The 21544-nt window shown below is 37.8% G+C and overlaps 1 protein-coding gene across 1 annotated transcript in view; it reads right to left on the reverse strand.

Moving 5' to 3' along the window:
- Positions 1-1155: 1155 nt before the first annotated feature.
- AKR1D1 (aldo-keto reductase family 1 member D1) overlaps positions 1156-21544 on the reverse strand; it is a 44413-nt gene continuing 24024 nt past the window's right edge. The window contains exons 5-9 of the mRNA XM_077781056.1: positions 20363-20485; positions 16444-16553; positions 14455-14620; positions 5082-5164; positions 1156-3080 (exon numbers count right to left, since the gene is read on the reverse strand). Of these exons, the coding sequence (XP_077637182.1) occupies positions 3038-3080; positions 5082-5164; positions 14455-14620; positions 16444-16553; positions 20363-20485 (525 nt within the window). The 3' untranslated portion in view covers positions 1156-3037. The remainder of the gene's footprint in view (positions 3081-5081; positions 5165-14454; positions 14621-16443; positions 16554-20362; positions 20486-21544) is intronic.

Below are 21544 nucleotides of genomic sequence, written 5' to 3' on the forward strand. Positions count from 1 at the left end.
GTTCTTTTTCTATCTCCTTTAGGTGTAAGCTTAGATTGTTTGAGATTTTTCTTGCCTCCTGGGGTACGCCTATGTTGCTATATACTTCCCTCTTAGGACAGCTTTTGCTGAATCCTAAAGATTTGGGACTGTCATGTTTGCATTTTCATTTGTTTCCATTTTTTTGTATATTCTTTGAATTTCTGGTTGACCCATTCATGTTCTTTAACCTCCCTCTTGACTGAGGGATGGTGTATTTATTTGCCAGGGCTGCTATAACAAAGTGCCACAAACCAAGTGGCTTAAACAACAAAAATATATCATCTCATGGTTCTGGAGGCCAGAAGTCTGAAAGCAAGGTGTCACCAGGGTTAGTTCCTTCTAAGGGCTGTAAGGGATAAACTGTTCCATACCTCTCTTCTACCTTCAGGTGGTTTCCTGGAAAGGTTTGGGGTTCTTTTACTTGTAAAAGCATCACCCTGATCTCTGCCTTGATCTGTACATAGTGTTGTCCTTGTATGTTGTCTGTGTCCAAAATTTCCCTTTTTATAAGGCATCAGTCCCATTGGATTAGGGGCCACCCTACTCTCTTATGACCATATTTTAACAAATTACATATGCAATGGCGCTATTTCCAAATAAGGTCACATTCTCAGGTGCTAGGGGATAGGACTTGAGGGTTTGAATTTTGGGTAGAGGTGTGGGGATGACATAATTCATCCCAAAATATATGTAAAGTTTGAGCGGGGGAGAGCATAGGAAGAGGTGACATGCAGAAACTCATATCAGACTGTCATTCTTTCCTGACCTTTCTGGTTTTTGTCCCCAACTCTTTTCCCATCACCTCTGTTATAAGATAGGGTTCCACTCCTCTAATCTTGAGACATATTTTTTTCCCTGAGAAATGGTAGGACTCTTTCTCAATGCCTGTCTTTTAAAAATGGTTTGTTGTGTATGGTCCCTCCTCCACACTAGCCTCCCAAAATATTTTGAAGAAGTTTGATAATAGGGAACAGGGCTTAAGTTTCTGTTCTTGCGCTGATACCTCTCTTTCTTCCTTCTTCCCAGAGCTAAATGTCCAGTAAGAACTTAATCAAATGTCTTTTAATTGAATTGAATTCAGATGATTTTTTCCCCCTCTGCCTGCCTTTAGGAACAAAAAGGAGATTCGTGAGATACAATAATAAATCATCACATTTTATTATTTCTTGTAAACAAAATACTTTCCAGAGGATAGCATTATATTAGAATCAGTGGAAGCAGTGAGTAGAGATAAAATTTCCTTGATAATTTCCCAGAAATGTATGTTTTCAGGTCACTGAAGATTATCTGTAAGAATTGGTCTTGGAAAGGCATAAGGTTTGAAGAACTCTCTTGGCTTGTGAGAGTGACTTAATATGAATGAAAAAAGAAAAGACATTGGTCTGGTTGAATTGAAAATCAGTACATCTCTATTGCAGAATTCTAATAATCTTCTCACTCAAATATTAACAATTTACATATAGTATAATTAACAGTGTCCTTTTGAACTTGCTAGTTTCTTGATATTCAGTTATCCCAATAACACTTTCAAAGTCCTAAGTATAATAATTTTTTTAAATAGTTTATTTATTTTGAGAGAGAGAGCACGAGTGGGGGTAGGGGCAGAGAAAGGGTAAGGGAAATTCCAAGCAGGTTCCATGCTGTAAGTGCAGAGCCTAATGTGGGGCTCGAAGCCACAAACTATGAGATCATGACCCAAACTGAGATCAAGAGGCAGGTGCTTAACCGACTGAGCCACCTAGATATCCCTAAGTATAATAATTTTATAAAGCCCCTTTTTAATTATAATCTCATTTTATTTTATTAAAAGGTTTTATTTTTAAGTGATCTCTACACCCAGTGTGGGACTCGAACTAACAATCCCGAGATCAAGAATCACATATTCCACTGACTGAGCCATCCAGGCAGTCCTAAAGTGTCCTTTTTAAATGCCTTCATTTAAAATAATCATCTTTGGCGCATCTGGGTGGCTCAGTCGGTTAAGTGTCCGACTTTGGCTCAGGTCATGATCTATGGTTCTTGGGTTCGAGCCCTGTGTTGGGCTCCATGCTGAATGCTTGCTCAGAGCCTGGAGCCTACTTCAGAGTCTCCTTCTCTTTCATTCTGCCCCTCCACTGCTTGTGCTCTGTCTCTCAAAAATAATAAATGTAAAAAAAGTTGTTTTTAAATAATCATCTTTGGATTATTTTTATGATTCAGGATTTTATTTGTGTAATGAAGGTTGTCTCAAGCCAATTCACTTAATGATGGTTGTATGATGAGTAGAGCAAGAGTGATAGGCAGTGTAAGTATGGATCATTAGTTATGTGCATGCACAGACCCTTGAAAGCATGCAAGAGGAAACAAGCAATTATCCATCCCTCAAACTGGGTGAAAGGTAGACTAACCCACCTTGGGTGGAAACAAACAACAACCAAATCATCAGGTCTTTGGTGATCACTGTGGTGTTTAATTAGCTCTATTTTAAGACTTTTCTACATGTAGCCCTTTCTTTTTATACAAGGTGTAGCAAATCACTTCCTTGTTAATAATGCATGTGTAGATCTTATCTTGGTTGTGTCTGTGTTACAGTCAGTAGTCCAAATCATCAGGGTCACTTCCAGCACTGACTTGTGCCAGCCTTCCACCCTTTTTGTTGCCCTGTTAGCTGCTAAAGTAAGGAATTCAGGCTCCCAATGGCAGTAATTAGATTCATGAGTTATTTATTATCATGTATTGCCTCTGAAATCTCTCTCTTCTAAAGTCTAATGTCTTTCTGTCTGGAACTCAGAAGACCTTGAGCTAATAAAATATTAGCTTATAGTTTCCAAACAATTATTTCAACAGATTTAAACATATTTTTTTTCTTTACATACCTAAGCCAAAGGCATTTACTGTGCACAAAACTTGAGAGTGTACACATCACCACTTCACTTAAAGATAGTAAAACCTTTTCATTTCTACATCTAAAGGAACTATCCACTACAAGATTCTGGCATGCATGGGAGGGAAAAATCCATGGAAATGCACTCTGAAGTCAGTATTCCTCATGAAATGGGTATTCCGGATGATCACACCACCTGTCAAAACAATTCACCAAGGAAAAAGTTCACTGCAAATGTTGCACAACTGTATGTGTTACTAGCATCCCTTGACAGTTTCACAGGCCCCTCCTTCTCTCCCTAACTCATTTCCTCTCTGTTTTTCACCCCTTCTATTTTCCCTTGAGCCATCATCTTTTACTGAAGTCATGGATAGCACCCTGGTTTGTGTGTGTGTGTGCGTGCGCGCGCACGTGCGCGCCTGCACGCACATGGGCACCTGCCTATGGTTTCTCATGTCCCTTCGCAACTCCTTCCTCCCCTTTGCTGTCACAGGCTGCCTTCTCTTCCAATGATCTGCGTAAGTATTTCTCCTCAAAATTTTATTACCCATCAATATCACTCTCTTCTCAGAGTTTTTACCTGCCCTTCTCACTAGACCTCCTGAGAATTGAAAGTTTGAGATCTAGTAAAGTGATCAGTGAAGTAAATTTTTATGATAATAATGTATCCCTTAAATAACAATGATGGAACAGTTAATAAACAAAAGACTGGCAGGTGCGTGTGCCTTCCATAGACCATGTCTAAGATTCAATTCTCTGCAAGTACTAGGAGCTTCATTTTTTATTTTACTTTTTTTATTTTTATTTTTTATTTTTTTTAAAGTAGGCTTCATGCCCAGCATGGATTCCAACATGGGGCTTGAAATCATGACTGTGAGATCAAGAGTTGGACAATTAACCAACTAAGCCACCCAGGTGCCCCAAGTACTGTGAGCTTTAAATTAAGATATTAATGTCAATGTCAAATCAAAAATCAACTGGATGACAGAGAAGAATCATGGTTTACCATCCTTAAATGGCACATTTTATGATCAATGAAGCCTAATGTTTGTTTTTCTTTGCTGATTTTTCTACTTATTTCCTGATGAATTATTTTCCCGGTGTAGCTGGAGTTATATATTAAATAGGTCAAATGTCAAACTAATGTCACCAACTAACTGTAAAAAAAAATCAGTACAGTGGATTGACTATCACTTCTTAATTTAATGATACTTATTCAATAGAAATAGTTTATATACAAGAGCTATTAATTAACCTATAAGTGTTTGTTAGGTCTATGTTGGTGTTTACTATTTTATTCCCAAGGTTAGGTGGTATCTTTTGATGTTGAATAATGTTTTACCCTAGAAAATTCACATTAGGAGGTTGTTGTATTCGTTCAGAAATTGATTTAAAAATGTGGTATTAGCATAGTTAGTGCACTTTCTGACTCACAAAAAATAGTGGGACCAATAAGATAAGTGTTGAAATTATATGAACTATCTTAATAAATATTTTCTAAATGCTCACTTAGATTGCTAGCAAGGAATACTAATGAATAAAAGGAAAAAATGTGTATATATAAACATATGTATGGGTGTATATATAAATGAACTATATATGTATGAACTATATTGTTTTGTTATTTTAAAGACATTATACTATTTAGAGAATAAAGGGCTACTTCAGTTGATTAGCTGAATTTAGTAACGTTTTGAAGGAGTGTAAAGATTTTGCTTGTGGGATATCAGCTAAAAGGAAGAGTTTGAAGCTCCAAATCTTACAGGCAGCCATTTAACTAAAACCCTAGGTTTTTAGTTTCTAACATGGTACTCTTCCCACTATACTATTCAGTTTCTTTCTTTTTTGTTGACAAATTTGCTCTAAATTGTGAATCACTTGATATTTAGGAAAAAATAAATAGGTTTGGATATTTGTGTTGCTGTTGTATTAACATATATACACTTAATGATTTAATTGTCTTCAAGATATTTAGACTGCTATGCCTTAACCTAAGTCATGGGATGTCATAAATGCCAGAAATCTTTTAAATAAAACTGTAGATTCGTAGGAAGTTCCTAGAGCGAATGTAATTTACTCAGACTTCTTCAATATTGAGAACATACTGCCCACTGGCCTTTAACCTTGTGATTTCTATAGACTCAGAACAATCTAAAATCACTGGGCAGTATGTTATGGATGGTCCCCCTGAACTCACATGAGCATCTCCACGAAGCGGACATTTTTATTTAAGGCCTCAATGTCCTTCATTTCTTCTTCGGTGAGAGAAAAGTCAAAGATCTGAAATAACAGAAATAAAAGACATTTTGGAAGATAGAAAATGGGTCAAGCCTGGGATCAGGGAGTGGGGCCAGCAATGGGAGCTCTTCAAAAATTTATGAACATCTTTAAAAGAATTATTCACCATGATCAAGTGGGATTTATTCCTGGGCTGCAAGGGTGGTTCAATATTTGCAAATCAATCAACGTAATACACCACATTAATAAAAGAAAGGGTATGAATCATATGATCCTCTCAATAGATGCAGAAAAAGCATTTGACTAAGTACAACATCCATTCATGATAAAAAAAAAAACCTCGACAAAGTACGGTTAGAAGGAACATACCTCAACATCATAAAAGCCATATACAAAAAACCCACAGCTAATATCATCCTCAAAGGGAAAAAATTGAGAGCTTTTCCCCTATAGTCAGATAAGGATGCCTACTCTCACCACTGTTATTTAACACAGTACTGGAAGTCCTTGCTTCAGCAATAAGACAATGAAAAGAAATAGAAATCATCCAAATCAGCAAGGAAAGACTTTAAAGATGACTTGATACTCTATACAAAAAAACAGAAAAGTCTCCCCCAAAATTGTTAGCACTAATAGATAAATTTAGTAAAGTCACAGGATTCAAAATCAATGTACAGAAATCTACTGCACTTCTAAATACCAATAATGAAGCAGCATGAAGAGAAATCAAGGGATCAATCCCATTTACAATTGTACCCCAAATCATAAGATTCCTAGGAATAAATCTACCCAAAGAGGTAAAAGATCTATACTCAGAAAACTATAAAACACTGGTGGAAGAAATTGATGGAGACACAAAGAAATGGAAAAACATTCCATGCTAATGGATTAGAAGAACAAATATTGTTAAAATACATATATCACCCAAAGCAATCTACACATTCAATGCAAGTCCTATCAAAACACCATCAGCATTTTTCATAGAACTAGAACAAACATTCCTAAAATTTGTATGGAACCACAAAAGACCCTAAAATAAGCAAAGCAATTTTGATAAAGAAGACCTAAAGCTAGAGGCATCACAATTCTGAACTTTAAGGGCTATATTACAGGAGTGCCTTGGTATGTCAGTCAGTTAAGCTTCTGACTCTAGGTTTTGGCTCAGGTCATGACCTCACAGTTCATGGGTTCAAGCCCTGGATCAGGCTCTGAGCTGACAGTGTGGAGCCTGCTTGGGTTTCTCTCTCTCTCTGACCCTCCTGCTCTCTCCCTCTCAAAATAAACAAAAAAGAGCTATATTACAAAGCTGTTGTGATCAAGACAGTATAGTACTTGCATAAAAGCAGACATATAGATCAGTGGAACAGAATAGAAAACCCAGAAATGGACCCACAATATATGGGCAACCAATCTGACAAAACACAAAATAATACCTAGTAGAAAAAAGATCGTCTTTTCAACAAATGGTATTGGGAAAACTGGACGGCAACATGCAGAAGAATCAAACTGGACCACTTTCTTACACCAAAAGTAAATTCAGAATGGATGAAAGGCCTACATGTGAGACAGGAAACCATCAAAATCCTGGAGGAGAACACAGGCAGGAAACCCTTTGACATTGGGCGTAGTAATTTCTTGCTAGACACATCTCTAGAGGCAAGGTAAACAAAAGCAAAAGTAAACTATTGGGACTTCATCAAAACAAAAACAAAAACTTCTGCACAGCAAAAGAAACGATCAACAAAACTAAAAGGCAATCAACAGAATGGGAGAAGATATTTGCAAATGACATATCTGATCAAGGGTTAGTATCCAAAATCTATAAAGAACTTCTCAAACTCAACACCTCCCCAAAACAAATAATCCAGTTAAGAAATGGGCAGAAGACACGATTTGACCTTTTTCCAAAGAAGACATACAGATGGCTAATGGACACATGAAAAGATGCTCAACATCACTCATTATCAAGGAAATACAAATCAAAACCACAATGAGATACTACCTCATGCTTGTCAGAATGACTAAAATTAACAACAGATGTTGGTGAGGATGAGGAGAAAGGGGAACCTTCTTGCACTTTTGGTGGGAATGCATACTGGTGCAGCCATTTCAGAAAACAGCATAGAGGCTCCTCAAAAAGTTAAAAATAGAACTACCCCTACGACCCAGCAATTGCACTAGTAGGTATTTATGCAAAGGATAAAAGCATACTGATTCAAAGGGGCACATGTACCTTGATGTTTATAGCAGCATTATTAATAAACAGCCCCCCCAAAAAAACCTCCAAAAAACTAAAAACTCTGAGAAAACAAAAACAACAGCCAAATAATGAAAGAGCCTAAATATCCATCAACTGATGAATGGAAAAAGATGTGAGATATGTATAATGGCATATTACTCAGCAATCAAAAAGAACGAAATCTTGCCCTTTGCAACGACCTGGATGGAGCTATAGGGTATTATGCTAAGTGAAATAAGTCAGTCAAAGAAAGACATATACCATATGATGTCACTCATATGTGAAATTTAAGAAAGAAAATAGAGGCACCTGGGTGGCTCACTTGGTGAGTGTCCAACTTCGGCCCAGGTCATGTTCTCATAGTTTGCGGGTTCAAGCCCTCTGTTAGGCTCTGTGCTGACAGCCAGCTCAGAGCCTGGAGCCTGTTTCAGATTCTGTGTCTCCCTCTGTCTCTGACCCTCCCCTGCTCACAGTGTCTCTCTCTCTCTCTCTCAGAAATAAATAAAACATTAAAAATTTAAAAAAAAAAAGAAAGAAAGAAAATAGCAAAAGAGATGACCCTAGGCCAGGGTTGGGGGAGAGGAAGAAAATCAGGAAACAGACTCTTAACTATATAGAACAAATTGAGGGTTGATGGAGGGGGGGGATGGGCTAGATGAGTGATGGGGATTAGGAGGGCACTTATTGGAATACACATTGGGTGTTGTATGTAAGTGAGGAATCCCTAAATTCTACTTCTGAAACCAATATTACACTGTATGTTAGCTAACTAGAATGTTAATTTAAAAATCAATACAAAAATTGTTCATTTGTTTCAGTTCTGTCAGTTGTTTCAATTCTTCATTTCTGTTGAAACTCTGTTATTTAGTGACAAACACATAAAATATTTTTTAAAGTTTTGTTTTGTTTTGTTTTGTTTCTTGAGAGCAGGGAGGGCAGAAAGAGAAAGAGAATCCCAGGCAGGCTCTGTGACGTGAGCACAGAGCCCAGTAAGGGGCTCAGTCTCACAAACTGTGAGATCATGACTTGAGCCGAAATCAAGAGTGGGACACTTAACCAACTGAACCCCCAGGCACCCCAATATATTTTTATGTCAAACAGAAACTTATGACCATCTACAAATGAGAGAGAAGTTGGTCTGGTGCTGGGGGGCCACGCCCAACATGGGGTTCTATTCTTCTCTTTGTCTAGAAATACCCCTGCTGGGGACATCTTGCAGGACATTCCAAATGCTCTGCAGCAACATAGGTTCAGGTTCACTTATCCCAGGAATGAAGAATGTTTTAATTATTTCTGGATATGATGCTGAACTTCCTATTCTGGACTATGGCCTCTGTGGACGTGTTTTTAAAAATAATCCCTAGCCTCCAAATTTGCTTATTTTTTATAACTTCTAATTTGCTTTGTTTCGGGGTGCCTACATGACTCAGTTGGTGGGTTCANGCTCTGTGCTGACACCTCAGAGCCTGGAGCCTGCTTCAGATTCTGTGTCTCCCTCTCTCTCTGCCCCTCCCCTGCTCATGCTCTCTGTCTCTGTCTCTGTCTCTCTCTCAAAAATGAATAAACATTAAAAAAATTTAATTTGCTTTGTTTTATACTCTTAATCATTTCTCTCATCATTTTTAAATGTCCTCTTCTACTTTTTAAATCTATTACATTTTCATTGTTTTTATTTTATCTTAGCTCGCACACTTTATGCTCTGGTTTTATAATTGTCCTTTCTTAACATTTTAATATTTCATTTTAGCTTACTTACCTTCTTAACATTTGTTTTGATTCTAATTATCTTCTCCTACTTTATTGTTTTATCTTGCTATCTCTTAACTTTTATTTTATTTTATTTTATTTATTTTTAAAATTTATTTTTGAGAGAGAGGGAGACAGCATGAGTAGGGGAGGGGCAGAGAGAGAGNTATTTTAGTAATTTATGTTTATAAGTTTTAATTTATATAATAAATATATGATTTTTTGTGAAAATTAAAATGCTACAGAAGTATATGGACATGTATGAAATAAATGAAAGGTCCCCAGTCTGATTCTTCATCCCAGACATTCCTTCCAAACATTCAACACACTAACAGCAAAATGCAGTAATTGTATCGCATCTTTTTGCAGAATAATGCAATGTTCTTTCATTTGTATAATATGTCTTGGTCATCTTTTCTGTCAAAATATATAGATAGACTTTAAGGTAACGACTGCATCCACTATAGATATAACATGATTTACCTAATCATTCCCCCATGGATTACTGCCAAGTGCTCTTTTCAGTAAATGCTTTTCTTTGATTATTTATCATCCGGTATTGAGTTTATGAGACTGTGTAAGGAATCAAAAGTTTGCATAACATAGAAACAGTCATGAATGGACCAATCACTTATAAAATAAATCCTTACTCAAACTTCCTTTTTGCTTAACATTAGGCCTACTTTTTAAGTGTTGCTGAGTCATTTTCTGAAGCCACAGAATATATAATGGAAAGTGAAGTCACAAATCTTGCCAATGATGCAGGATTTCATGAAGTCAGTCAAAGTGATATTGGAGGTTTGCTCTAATTATAGGCAAAATCTTTTTCAAATAGGAATTTGATGCAGTAAAAGCTACTTTGGTAGATAAGAGTGTGATTTGAAAGAAAAAGCCAAAGGATTAATCTCCTTCATATGAAGCTGTGTGAAATTTTACCAGAATTATTCTCTTTATGATCACTTAGCAAAAATCTTTGTGAAGAATGTGAAGAATGTCACATTCTGTTATCATCTAATTTTGTCAGGCATATTTAAAACATTTTTTTTAATGTTTGTTTATTTTTAAGAGAAAAAGAGAGAAACAGAGCACAAATTGGGGGAGGGAAGAGAAAGAGGGAGATATAGAATCCAAAGTAGGCTCTAGGCTCTGAGCAGTCAGCACAGAGGCCAACATGGGGCTCAAACCCACAAACTGTGAGGTCATGACCTGAGCCAAAGTCGTTTGCTTAACTGACTGAGCCACCCAGGCGCCCCTGTCAAGCATATTTTTAAAAATCAATACTGATTCACTCAGTTTCTTCTAACGCTTAGTACACATATACAATTGTAATGTAAATCTTATTGAATATAAAATAACTAAAATTACTTCCATAATTTTCAGCTTTAATTTTAAGGTAAACTTCCAAAGTCCTTCTCCCTCCATTATTTCTGTGCAATGTTTTTCTTTATTTTAGGGGGATTGATTTGCATTTTGTTATGGCACAAATTATGCTACGTTATTCACTTATTTAGGATCTCATATTATAAAAACTGAGTGCCTACCCCCTCCATCTGCTTCTCTTATAGTACAAGTTTCAAGAAGGAAAAAGTGTTAATTGTATTAAACGTTGTTGCACAATCTCCTAGGACAAGGTCAGGAAAATGATTATTGGATCTGGCAATGTGGAGGTCACTGGCGACCTTCACAAGCTGTCTCAGTGGAGTGGTCAGGGTGAAAGCTTGGTTTCAATGGGTTCAAGGGTGAGTGGGGGAAAGGGAGTTGGAGCTGTGGTAATAGAATTCTCTTTTAAGGGGTTTGCTGTAAACAGGACGAAATAAAATAAAATAAAAGGATAATACGTGGAGAGGAAAGTGAGTCTAGATTGGATTTTACCTTTTAAGATCGGGTCACAGCATGTTTGTATATTGATGGGAGTTATGCAGCAGAGAGATAATGCGGGGGGGTGGTGGTGTTTGAGGAGTAGGAGGGAGTTACTAGGTTTTAAAAACTGCAGTTTCCAAGGAGTAACAGTGGGAATTAGTAACAGCTGAAATATATGGGACAAGATCTTTGTGGGGGAGGAGGTTAAGGAACTGTAACTCAGGGTTATTGGAAGGGCCATCCAAATGTATGTTGAACTCATGAAGAACTGTGACACAGGAGTGTTGGAGAGAAGGAAAGTGAGTCAAGAGATAAAACCTTCTAGGAATGGGGGTCAGTGGATGATGGCAACAAGGCTGGATAGTGGGTGGTATAATTTGATTTTTTTGTTGTTTAAATGTTAAAAATACCCTGCTTTTTTATTTTGTTCATTCTTGCCTTAATTTTACATAGTTTTTGTTTTTAAGTTTATGGCTTAACTTAATTTTTTATTACATAATTTTCATTTCTATGACTTTTTCTTCTTTCATCGTAAACCTATTTAAGTTTCCCTTTATCCTTTATGTTTTGTGGATATTTACCATTCTCATACTTTTAAAAGCTTATTTTACCTCAGTTTCTTCTCACATTTACTACAGATATGCAACTGGAATGTAAATTGTATTGAATATAAAATAACTAAAATTATTTTCATAATTTTCAGTTTATAAGAATATTTTTCTATTTTGTCAAATCTTGGTTTTAATACCCAGCAAAATTTGTGGTTGCAGGGCAAGTCTAAACCGTATAGAGTGGAAATTGGCTGTGAATTCCACTGTCATTTTCCTTGTAAATTTGTATCTCTTTCATGTTTTCTTGTGGTATGTGAACCTCTGAACTCCATTCCCTTATTATCAGGGCTATGGAAACATATGGAATATAACAGAATCAGTTGCAATAAAAATTTTAAGGAGAATAACAGTTCTTTCAGTACAAAATTGTGATTCACTAAATGATGTAAAGTCCAAAGGTTTTAACCTTCCATTGCACAGACTACTAGTAACTACTCTCAATTTCTGAACAGTAAAATGTTGAATCCATGAAAACATTTGTTTCAGGTGCATCAAAACTTGTTTTAATTTTTGATGAACCAATATGTTAGCCATCCAGATATCCTTTTCTTTTAAGATGGCTGAAAACAGTGTCAACCCCTTTTTAGTTAGAAGTACTTTGGTAAGTGTTAAAATACTGTCAGTAGTAGTATAACTGTTTATCACACTTTGCCCCTTTTGCTAATAATAGAATCCCTTTTTTCCTTGTATGAACTTCTGTTCTACCACCTAGTAGGGCTGTTTGTCAAATGAACCCATTTCCAGTATAGGAATAGGGATGTAGCCCAGAGGGGCAATCAAAGTGTCTTACTCACGGCGTAGAGTGATTAATATGAGAGTGATGCATGGCCCAGAAAGGGACAATCATGGATAGAGACTTTCACAGAAGCCTTTACCTATGATCCTGTTCACTGAGTATGAGTAATAGATTAGCTGGGAGATCTCAGGGACTGTTTGTGCCGCCATGTGGAGACAGAGAAGGTAAGGGGTTGCAGGGAGTAGAGAGGAAGGGAGAGAACTCAATCCTTTGAATACCTGTGCCTGGTCATGTCTGATTTATCCATGGAATTTATAGTTATGTGCTCCTATAAATCAAATCTCTCTTTGGCAAGTTTGAGTTGCATTCTGTCACATGGTAGCAAAAGATCTCTGAAGATAAATTGTCTAGTATCATGACTATCTTCCCATGGCAGTACTTCTATTTTCACTCTATTGTTTAAAAATGGCTATATAATGTTTCATTATACACATACATTACAATTTGTTTTACAAGATTCTACTGGAGATTGTTTCCAGATTTTTATTTTAATTTTTTTTAATGTTTTATTTATTTCTAGGAGAGAGAGAGAGAGACAGCGTGAGCAGGGGAGGGTCAGAGAGAGAGGGAGTCACAGACTGAAACAGGCTCCAGGCTCTGAGCTGGCAGTCAGCACAGAGCCCGACGCGGGGCTCGAACCCACGAACCGCGAGATCATGACCTAAGCGAAAGTCGGACGCTCAACCGACTAAGCCACCCAGGCGCCCCTGTTTCCAGATTTTTAAAACAATAAATCATACTATAGTAAACATCCATGTTTGTGTGAATGTATGTGTAATATAGGATCAAGATTGTTGGGTCAGATGGATATGTGGGTTTGAATTTTGATGGATCTGAAAAAGTGACATCCTGCTTCTCCAAATCCTAAGCCAATTATTGTTTCTTTTTTTAATTTTTTTTTTAAAAAATTATTTTTTATAGTTTATTTATTTTTGAGACAGAGACAGAGCACAAGTGGGAGAAGGTCAGAGAGAGAGAGGGAGACACAGAATCTGAAGCAGGCTCCAGGCTCTGAGCTGTCAGCACAGAACCCGACACGGGGCTTGAACTCACAAACCATGAGATCATGACCTGAGCCGAAGTCAGACACTTAATCGACTGAGCTACTCAGGCACTCCGCCAATTAATGTTTCTAACAGAAGTATATGAAAGTGCCTGTTTTTGTACATATTTAATATTCTGATTATTTTCCTATCTGAGAGGATAAATACCATCTCATTTTTATCTTTAACTATGAAAAGACAAAAGCAACTCACTTTCTAAGTTTTAACTGAGGAGTAATTAAGTTTGGATGGTACTTTTCTATGGCTGTATTTACCTAGAAGTTCAGTCCTTTTGTTTTTTAATGTTTTAAAAATTTATTTCTGAGAGAAAGAGAGATAGCATGAACAGGGGAGGTTCAGAGAGAGAGGGAGACACAGAATCTGAAACAGGCTCCAGGCTCTGAGCTGAGTTGTCAGAACAGAGCCTGACGCAGGACTTGAACCCATGAACCATGAGATCATGACCTGAGCTGAAGTCAGACACTTAACCGACTGAGCCACCCAGGTGCCCCAGTTCAGTCTTGAGTAGTAGCAGAGTAAATGAGTCACTCTTATCTAGTGGCCTCTTGTCTCACCTGTGAGTCACCACACTGATCGTGGATTATTTACAGAGGAAATAAAGGCAAGTGACATTCATGGAGTCTAGTGATCCTCTTCAGTCATTTCCAAATTTGTTCTGAACTTTTACCAGAGCGATTAAGAAAGTGGAAAGTTTACTATTAGGAGTTTGAAATTCTATACCTTCTCTTGCTTCTGTGCTGGTGGAGAAGGGAGTACATAGTGCCAAGAGTCAACAGGTAAGGGAGCTAGGTAATGTACAAGTGGCATGGAAGTCCTCAAAGTACTAAGGACTGTCTCAAGTTCAGGTACAGTTAAATTCAGCTCTAGAGAGTGTGGATTGAGGAGCAGGTATAAAAGAAAATACGAAGGCATCGTAATTAACTAAATTAACAGAAAGTTCCCCCCCCAAAAAAAAACACCCAAGCCCCAAACAAAAAAACGTGTACTTTTTACATTTACTGAAGCAGTTGTCTTACTTGAAAATTTTCTTTGATCCTTTCAGGGTTAAAGCTTTTAGGAATAACAACCACTCCTCTCTGGATGTTGAAACGCAAAACAACTTGAGCTGCTGTCTTCTTGTACTTTTTCCCCAGTGAGTTTAGAAGTTCATCCTTTAACAAAGGTGGGGATGATACATTCACCCTTGAAACAAAAGTCAAAACCTTCATCATATTTAGCTCGAGTCATGCCGGTGGTAGGTTAGTGCATCACCCTCCTCCATCTCCCTATCCACCTGTTCACCTACCAGGCTACTTCAGCTCACCTATAACCGATTTCTTGGAGTGCAGAGCACTCAGTGAAGAGTTGCTGGGTTTTTTTTAAGTTTACTTATTTATTTTGAGAGAGAAAGCATGAGCAGGAGAGGGGGCAGAGAGAGAGAGGGAGAGAGAGAATCACAAGCAGGCTCCACACCTCTAGTGTGGAGCCCGATGCAGAGCACAGGCTCACACACTGTGAGATCATGACCTGAGCTGAAATCAAGAGTTGGATGCTTAACCGGCTGAGCCACTCAAGCACCCTGAAGAGTTGCTTTTAGCAGGAAACGATCAAGAGGTAAATTTATTGAGCTGCCTATTGAAGAAGGTAAATAGTGCTTCTTTGCTGAGTCTTACAGAGAGAACTGGGTTGGAAGTAGGCACGCAAGGGAAGGCAGGGCAACCAAAGAGGAACAGATGGAGGCACAACTCTTGGAGTTGTCTTTGAGGAGAAAGCTTTCTACTTAAGGCTGTTTAACACATCACACGCCCCACAAGTGCTGCCACTGAGCGCAGAGACCAAACAATTCTCTGGGGCGCCTGGATGGCTCAGTTAGTGAAGCATCCAACTCTTGATTTCAGCTCAGGTCTTGATCGTAGGGTTGTGACTCAAGCTCTGGGTTGGGTGTGAAGCCTACTTAAGGAGAAAAAAAAATCTAGGGGCGCCTGGGTGGCTCAGTTGGTTAAGCATCTGACTTTGGCTCAGGTCATGATATTGTGGTTTGTGAGTTCAAGCCTTGTGTCAAGCTCTGTGCTGACAGCTGAGAGCCTGGAGACTGCTTCAGATTCTGCCCTTCCCCTGCTTATGCTTTCTCTCTCTCTCTCTCTCTCTCTCTCTGTCTCTCCTCAAAAATAAACATTTAAGAAAAAAGAAAAGAGGGGCACCTGGGTGGCTCAGTCAGCTAAGCGTCCGACTTCAGCTCAGGTCATGATCTCATGGTCTGTGAGTTTGAGCCCCACCTCGGGCTCTGTGCTGACAGTTCGGAGCCTGGAGCCTGCTTCCGACTCTGTGTCTCCCTTTCTGCCCCTCCCATGCTCCTGCCTCTGTCTTTCTCTCAAAAGTGAATAAACATTAAGATTTAAAAAAAGGAAAAAAAGAAAAGAAAAAAATCTAAAATTTCAGTATCTGGTCATGGAGTATCTTTGTCAAATAATACCTGAACTAACATCCATTGAGCATTTCCTATGTTTCAGGTACTGTTAGGTAATTTTATACATACAGTATAATCAATTCTTACACCACCTTTGTGAGGAGGGTTTTATTAGCTCCCATTTGTGTATGTAGAGAATGGCTCAAAGAGGGTTAAGTTACTTTCTTAANATGCTCATGCCTCTGTCTTTCTCTCAAAAGTGAATAAACATTAAAATTTAAAAAAAGGAAAAAAAGAAAAGAAAAAAATCTAAAATTTCAGTATCTGGTCATGGAGTATCTTTGTCAAATAATACCTGAACTAACATCCATTGAGCATTTCCTATGTTTCAGGTACTGTTAGGTAATTTTATACATACAGTATAATCAATTCTTACACCACCTTTGTGAGGAGGGTTTTATTAGCTCCCATTTGTGTATGTAGAGAATGGCTCAAAGAGGGTTAAGTTACTTTCTTAAAATCACAGAGCCAAATAGTCATGTCAGTCAAGCAACTCATATTAGTCTCACATTCTACACCAAAAAGAAACACTCCTGAGCAGACATACAGCATTACTTACCAGGTTGGATTCCTTGAGGTCCCCAAAGGGCTATATGCAGTAATGACAATGTCATGTTCTTGGCAAAATTTCAGGAGTTTGGGCTGAGTAAAATACGGATGGCACTCAACCTACACAGTTGCATTGGAGAGCAGAGCACAAAATTAAAGCCTTGCAGTGAATGCAGTTTTACACTGTTTTTAAAAAGTTCTTCAATAAAGCCCATCTAAAAGTATTATGAATAATGAGGCAAATGCTAAATATTGTTCCACAAAGAAGTTTACACTGTTTATTGGGGAGATTAATTAAAACATGGTTAGTGGGGTCACCACCTGTGGATTAATTCTAAAAGGAGTGGGGAGCAGACTCAACTTCCTATAGCCATCATAGTTTAAAACTTTAACTGAACAGACTTAATTCTTTGTAGTGACTCTTCCAGCAAATACAATTTTCTATGACAAAAATACAGTCTCAAGGCTCAGATTAGAGTCTTGATAAGTAGAAGTGACATATTGCTGAAGCCTTCTATCTGTAGCTATCAAAAATCTCAGGATATTTTCACAAGTGGTAGAGCATGTATAAAATGAAATGTAAAGACGTATTTTGTCTTCTTGGCCGAGAGTTCTTTACACTACCCAGTGCAGGCCGACATTCATCTTTAGTATCTTATTGGCAAGATCCCTGCACTAAAAATGTTTGTGTCACAAAGTTCTTCTCAAAGTTTTTTTTTTTCTTTTTGGCATGGTGATATCTTTTATTTTTTATTTTTTAATATAATACTTTGTTTTTTATAATTTACATCCAAGTTAGTTGGCATATAGTGCAACAATGATTTCAGGAGTAGATTCCTTAATGCCCCTTACCCATTTAGCCCATCCCCCCCTCCCACAACCCCTCCAACAACCCTCTGTTTGTTCTCTACATTTAAGAGTCTTTTATGTTTTGCCCCCCTCCCTTTTGTATATTATTTTTTGCTTCCTTTCCTTTATATTCATGTGTTTTGTATCTTAAAGTCCTCATATGGGTGAAGTCCTATGATATTTGTCTTTCTCTGACTAATTTCACTTAGCGTAATACCCTCTAGTTCCATCCACATAGCTGCAAATGGCAAGCTTTCATTCTTTTTGATTGCCGAGTAATACTCCATTGTATAGATATACCATATCTTCTTTGTCCATTCATCCATCGATGGACATTTGGGCTCTTTCCACACTTTGGCTATTGTCGGTAGCGCTGCTATAAACATTGAGGTGCATGTGCTCCTTTGAAACAGCACACCTGTATCCCTTGGATACATACCTAGTAGTGCAATTGCTGAGTTGTAGGATAGTTCTATTTTTAACTTTTTGAGGAACCTCCACACTGTTTCCCAGGGTGGCTGCACCAGTTTGCATTCCTGCACAAAGTTTCTTTTAACCAGTATGGTACTTTGGGGCCTATGCTTTTCTTTTCTTTTTAAATTAAAATCAACCACGGCTGAATTACAATATTTGAAGTATATAATTATATTTTCACTGTCTGGCTTATTGAGTATTTGATGAACTAGATTGCTAGAAGACACAGGGACAGGCTACCTATGAGGCTGCAAAGGTGAACTGGGCCTCTCAGTGGTGGGTCCTCTTTCCATTCTCTAATTTGATATAATTTTTTGTCCCTGACATCATCTTGTTCCCTTACCCTAAGAAACACTTGTGGGTTTTGTCTCCTTTGGAACATTTCTGAAACAATTCTAAAAAGTAACAGAGAAACGAAAATAAGGCAGGAATCACACTTCTTAGTGTTTCCTTCCAACATCACTCGCAGCTTTTTCATTTCCACTTGTGTCTGTTATTGGTAGACTGGTCTCCCCAAAATATGTATTTCATCATGTCACTCACTGCTTATCAACTAAGTATGAATTTCTTAATTTAATGCCCATCTTCTCACTCCAAACACAACGGTTCATTCTCCCCACAGGACTCCTTTCTAATCAGATTGGAGTGCTGTGGCCTGTCTTTGGCCTATTAATGTAGAAGCATGTATGTATACCTGTGTGTATGTGTGTGTGTGTTTATATATACATTGAACGGTTTTATAACCTACCCTTTGAGAAAAGATTTCATATGACTTGTGGCAAGAGATATACATAATAAGGCAATTCGAGTTAGAAATAGAAAAAATAGTTATGTGCATATTGAATCTATGACTGAAATGAATCTGTGAACGGAAATTTGAGAATACAGAGTTGCACTAAGTAACATCCTAGAAACATCTACTCAACAAAAACTTTGGAGTTAATATATACACTCAACATAACATAGCCTAATTTAATATAAATGTTTGCATAGACAGTTCTTCGTAGAAATGTCTTAATGTGGGGGTTATTTTAGGCCAGCAGATGATCCCTGTTGGGTATGCCGGCACCAGATGCTCAGGTTAAGGTAGAGGGTAGTGATGGTTTCTGATGTCACAGGGCCATAATGTCAGCATTGCCCTGGAACTTGCTCATTTCTAAGGAGCAGCATCACTGAGCATACTTTGCTAGGGACTGGTTATGGTCCTGTGTGGATGGGCCAGTGGAGATGCAGTCTTTACTTCTTGTTGACTATGTAAAATTGATGTCACTTCTCAGTGTCTTGACATGTGTGGGGTGTTTTTTCAACTCTATTTGGTAGTGCAGGACTTCAGATAGCAAAATCTCACAAAGTGAAGTTAAGCTGGACAGAACCTATGAAGGAAGACATTAACCCCATCCTCTGTCTTTCTGTAAAAAACTATGCTGAATTTTCCTTTCATTAATTAAGTCACTCAAAAAAATATTTCTTGATTCCTAAGTTAGACATCTGTGACTTAGGCATAGTGAATAGAGGTAGGAAAACTGAAGAATTTAGGAGATCTTTCTTTTCTCCCCATCTCCCTCCTTCATTTGTTAGTATTAGGTGTATGAAATGAAAGGACGAGAGCTAAATCCATGGTCTCCTTTGAATTGGGCTGGGAAAACACTGCATGATAAATTGCCCATCACTGAAGATTTTCAGCGAGACTAAGCCAGGGATGGAGTCTGGGAGACACATTTCTTTAGACAGGCATCCTAGAGAGTACTAGGGAAGCTTGGAATGCTCAGATTCTGAGAATGAGTATAGAGTAAGGTCATATTCTATGTGACTTTGTCCATAAAGTCCATGGAAAAATAGAGAAGTCTACAAATTATACTTTAGATTTTTTCTAATGGGGAAATTAATTTTTACATATGTGAATTTTGACTTATGCGAGGTCTCCCGGTATGTATCCCTCATAATATAAAATGTGTCCACTCTGTGTAATGCCCGCAGTATGCTCATTGTGAATCTGGAGTACGGGTGGTCCTACTCAGTGCACAGGGTAATGGGGGCTGGCCAGTAAACCTGTGCTTTGATCAGTGCCCAGTGCCATCTCTATAGGATCGATATACTCTGCCTTCAGACACCATAAAACACATGAATAGGCTCAGGCTATGATCTTCCAACATGTCTAGCTTCCCTCACAGGGTATATATGTGAAGCTGTTCAAGATTCTTGTGCCAACATATCAGCGTATTTACTCTTTGTGAGGAGACACACTGTCAGATTATTCATTTTTCATTCTGAGGTCAAAAATCGCCAACTTTCTTTGTATATTTGTAAGAAGAAATGTGTGTGTCATTTCAGCCTTTTATTTAGTTATGTTTAAATAACAGAGGTTCTACTGTTCACTTTATTCCTAGTACCTTTTATTTTGTATTATTTTTTAAATATTTTATTTCTGAGAGCGAATCCAAAGCTGGCTCTGTACTGAAGCAACAAGCCCATGTGGGGCTCGAACTCACGAATGTTGAGATTATGACCTGAGCCGAAGTCAGACACTCAACCGACTGAGCCATCCAGTGCCCCGTTTCAGCTTTTTATAACAGAGTATTGTTGTTNACCATCCTGTCACACTATACCTGGTTGCTGACTGGCTTATGTTTGAGTCCTGGTTTGTTCAAGATGAGTTCCAACTGCCTGCGGTTAAAATTGGACACTCCAAGGGATTTCACCAAGCCAGCATCTTTGCAAGCTTCCAAAGCCTGTTGAATAAAGGCCAATGGGTCAAGAAAAAAGCTTCAAAACAAATGAGATGTTTATGAGGGTGACTATGCATTCTTTAAGAAGGAAAGTCCCTGGATATGGTAATAGGCATTGTATGAAGAAAAATAAAATTGGGGAAGACAGGCAGGAATTATTTGTTTGGGAAATATTTTACAGCATATCTTCCCCTTGCTTTTTCACAATGTATACCAGTACATTAAGAATGATCTTATTTCTCGGGGTGCCTGGGTGGCTTAGTCGGTTAAGCGTCCGACTTTCGCTTGGGTCATGATCTCGCGGTTCGTGGGTTCGAGCCCCGCATCGGGCTCTGTGCTGACTGCCAGCTCAGAGCCTGGAGCCTGTTTCAGAGTCTGTGACTCCCTCTCTCTCTGATCCTCCCCTGCTCACGCTGTCTCTCTCTCTCTCTCTCCTAGAAATAAATTAAAAAAAACATTTAAAAAAAAAGAATGATCTTATTCTTGAAACCTATTGAGGTTTGCTTTATGGCATGGTACCTGATCCATTTTTATAAATGTCTGCTGTGTGTGAAAATGTATATTCTCCTATTATTAGATATAAATCTCTTTCTTCTCTTGCTCTGTGTATGTCTCTGTCCCATACATATGTGTGTGTGTGCACACACACACACACATTTTATATATATTAGGTCTAGTTTTTCTGGCTTCTCAATAACTTAAAGGAATATGTTAGAAATCTCCCACTGTATTAGAAAAATTTATCAATGTCTTCTTATAGTTTATCAACCTTTGCTTTATATATTTTGAAGATATTTTAAATGATACATATGTGTTTAAAACTGGTATATCTTTTGGTAAATTGAATATTTTATTATTATGCTATTTGCACTTTCCTATAAATTTTACAATCAACTTTTCAATTTCTTTTGNCGCACACACACACACACACACATTTTATATATATTAGGTCTAGTTTTTCTGGCTTCTCAATAACTTAAAGGAATATGTTAGAAATCTCCCACTGTATTAGAAAAATTTATCAATGTCTTCTTATAGTTTATCAACCTTTGCTTTATATAT

This window comes from Crocuta crocuta, unplaced genomic scaffold, assembly GCF_008692635.1.
Source record: "Crocuta crocuta isolate KB4526 unplaced genomic scaffold, BGI_CrCroc_1.0 scaffold228, whole genome shotgun sequence".
In the NCBI taxonomy this organism is placed as follows: Eukaryota; Metazoa; Chordata; class Mammalia; order Carnivora; family Hyaenidae; genus Crocuta; species Crocuta crocuta.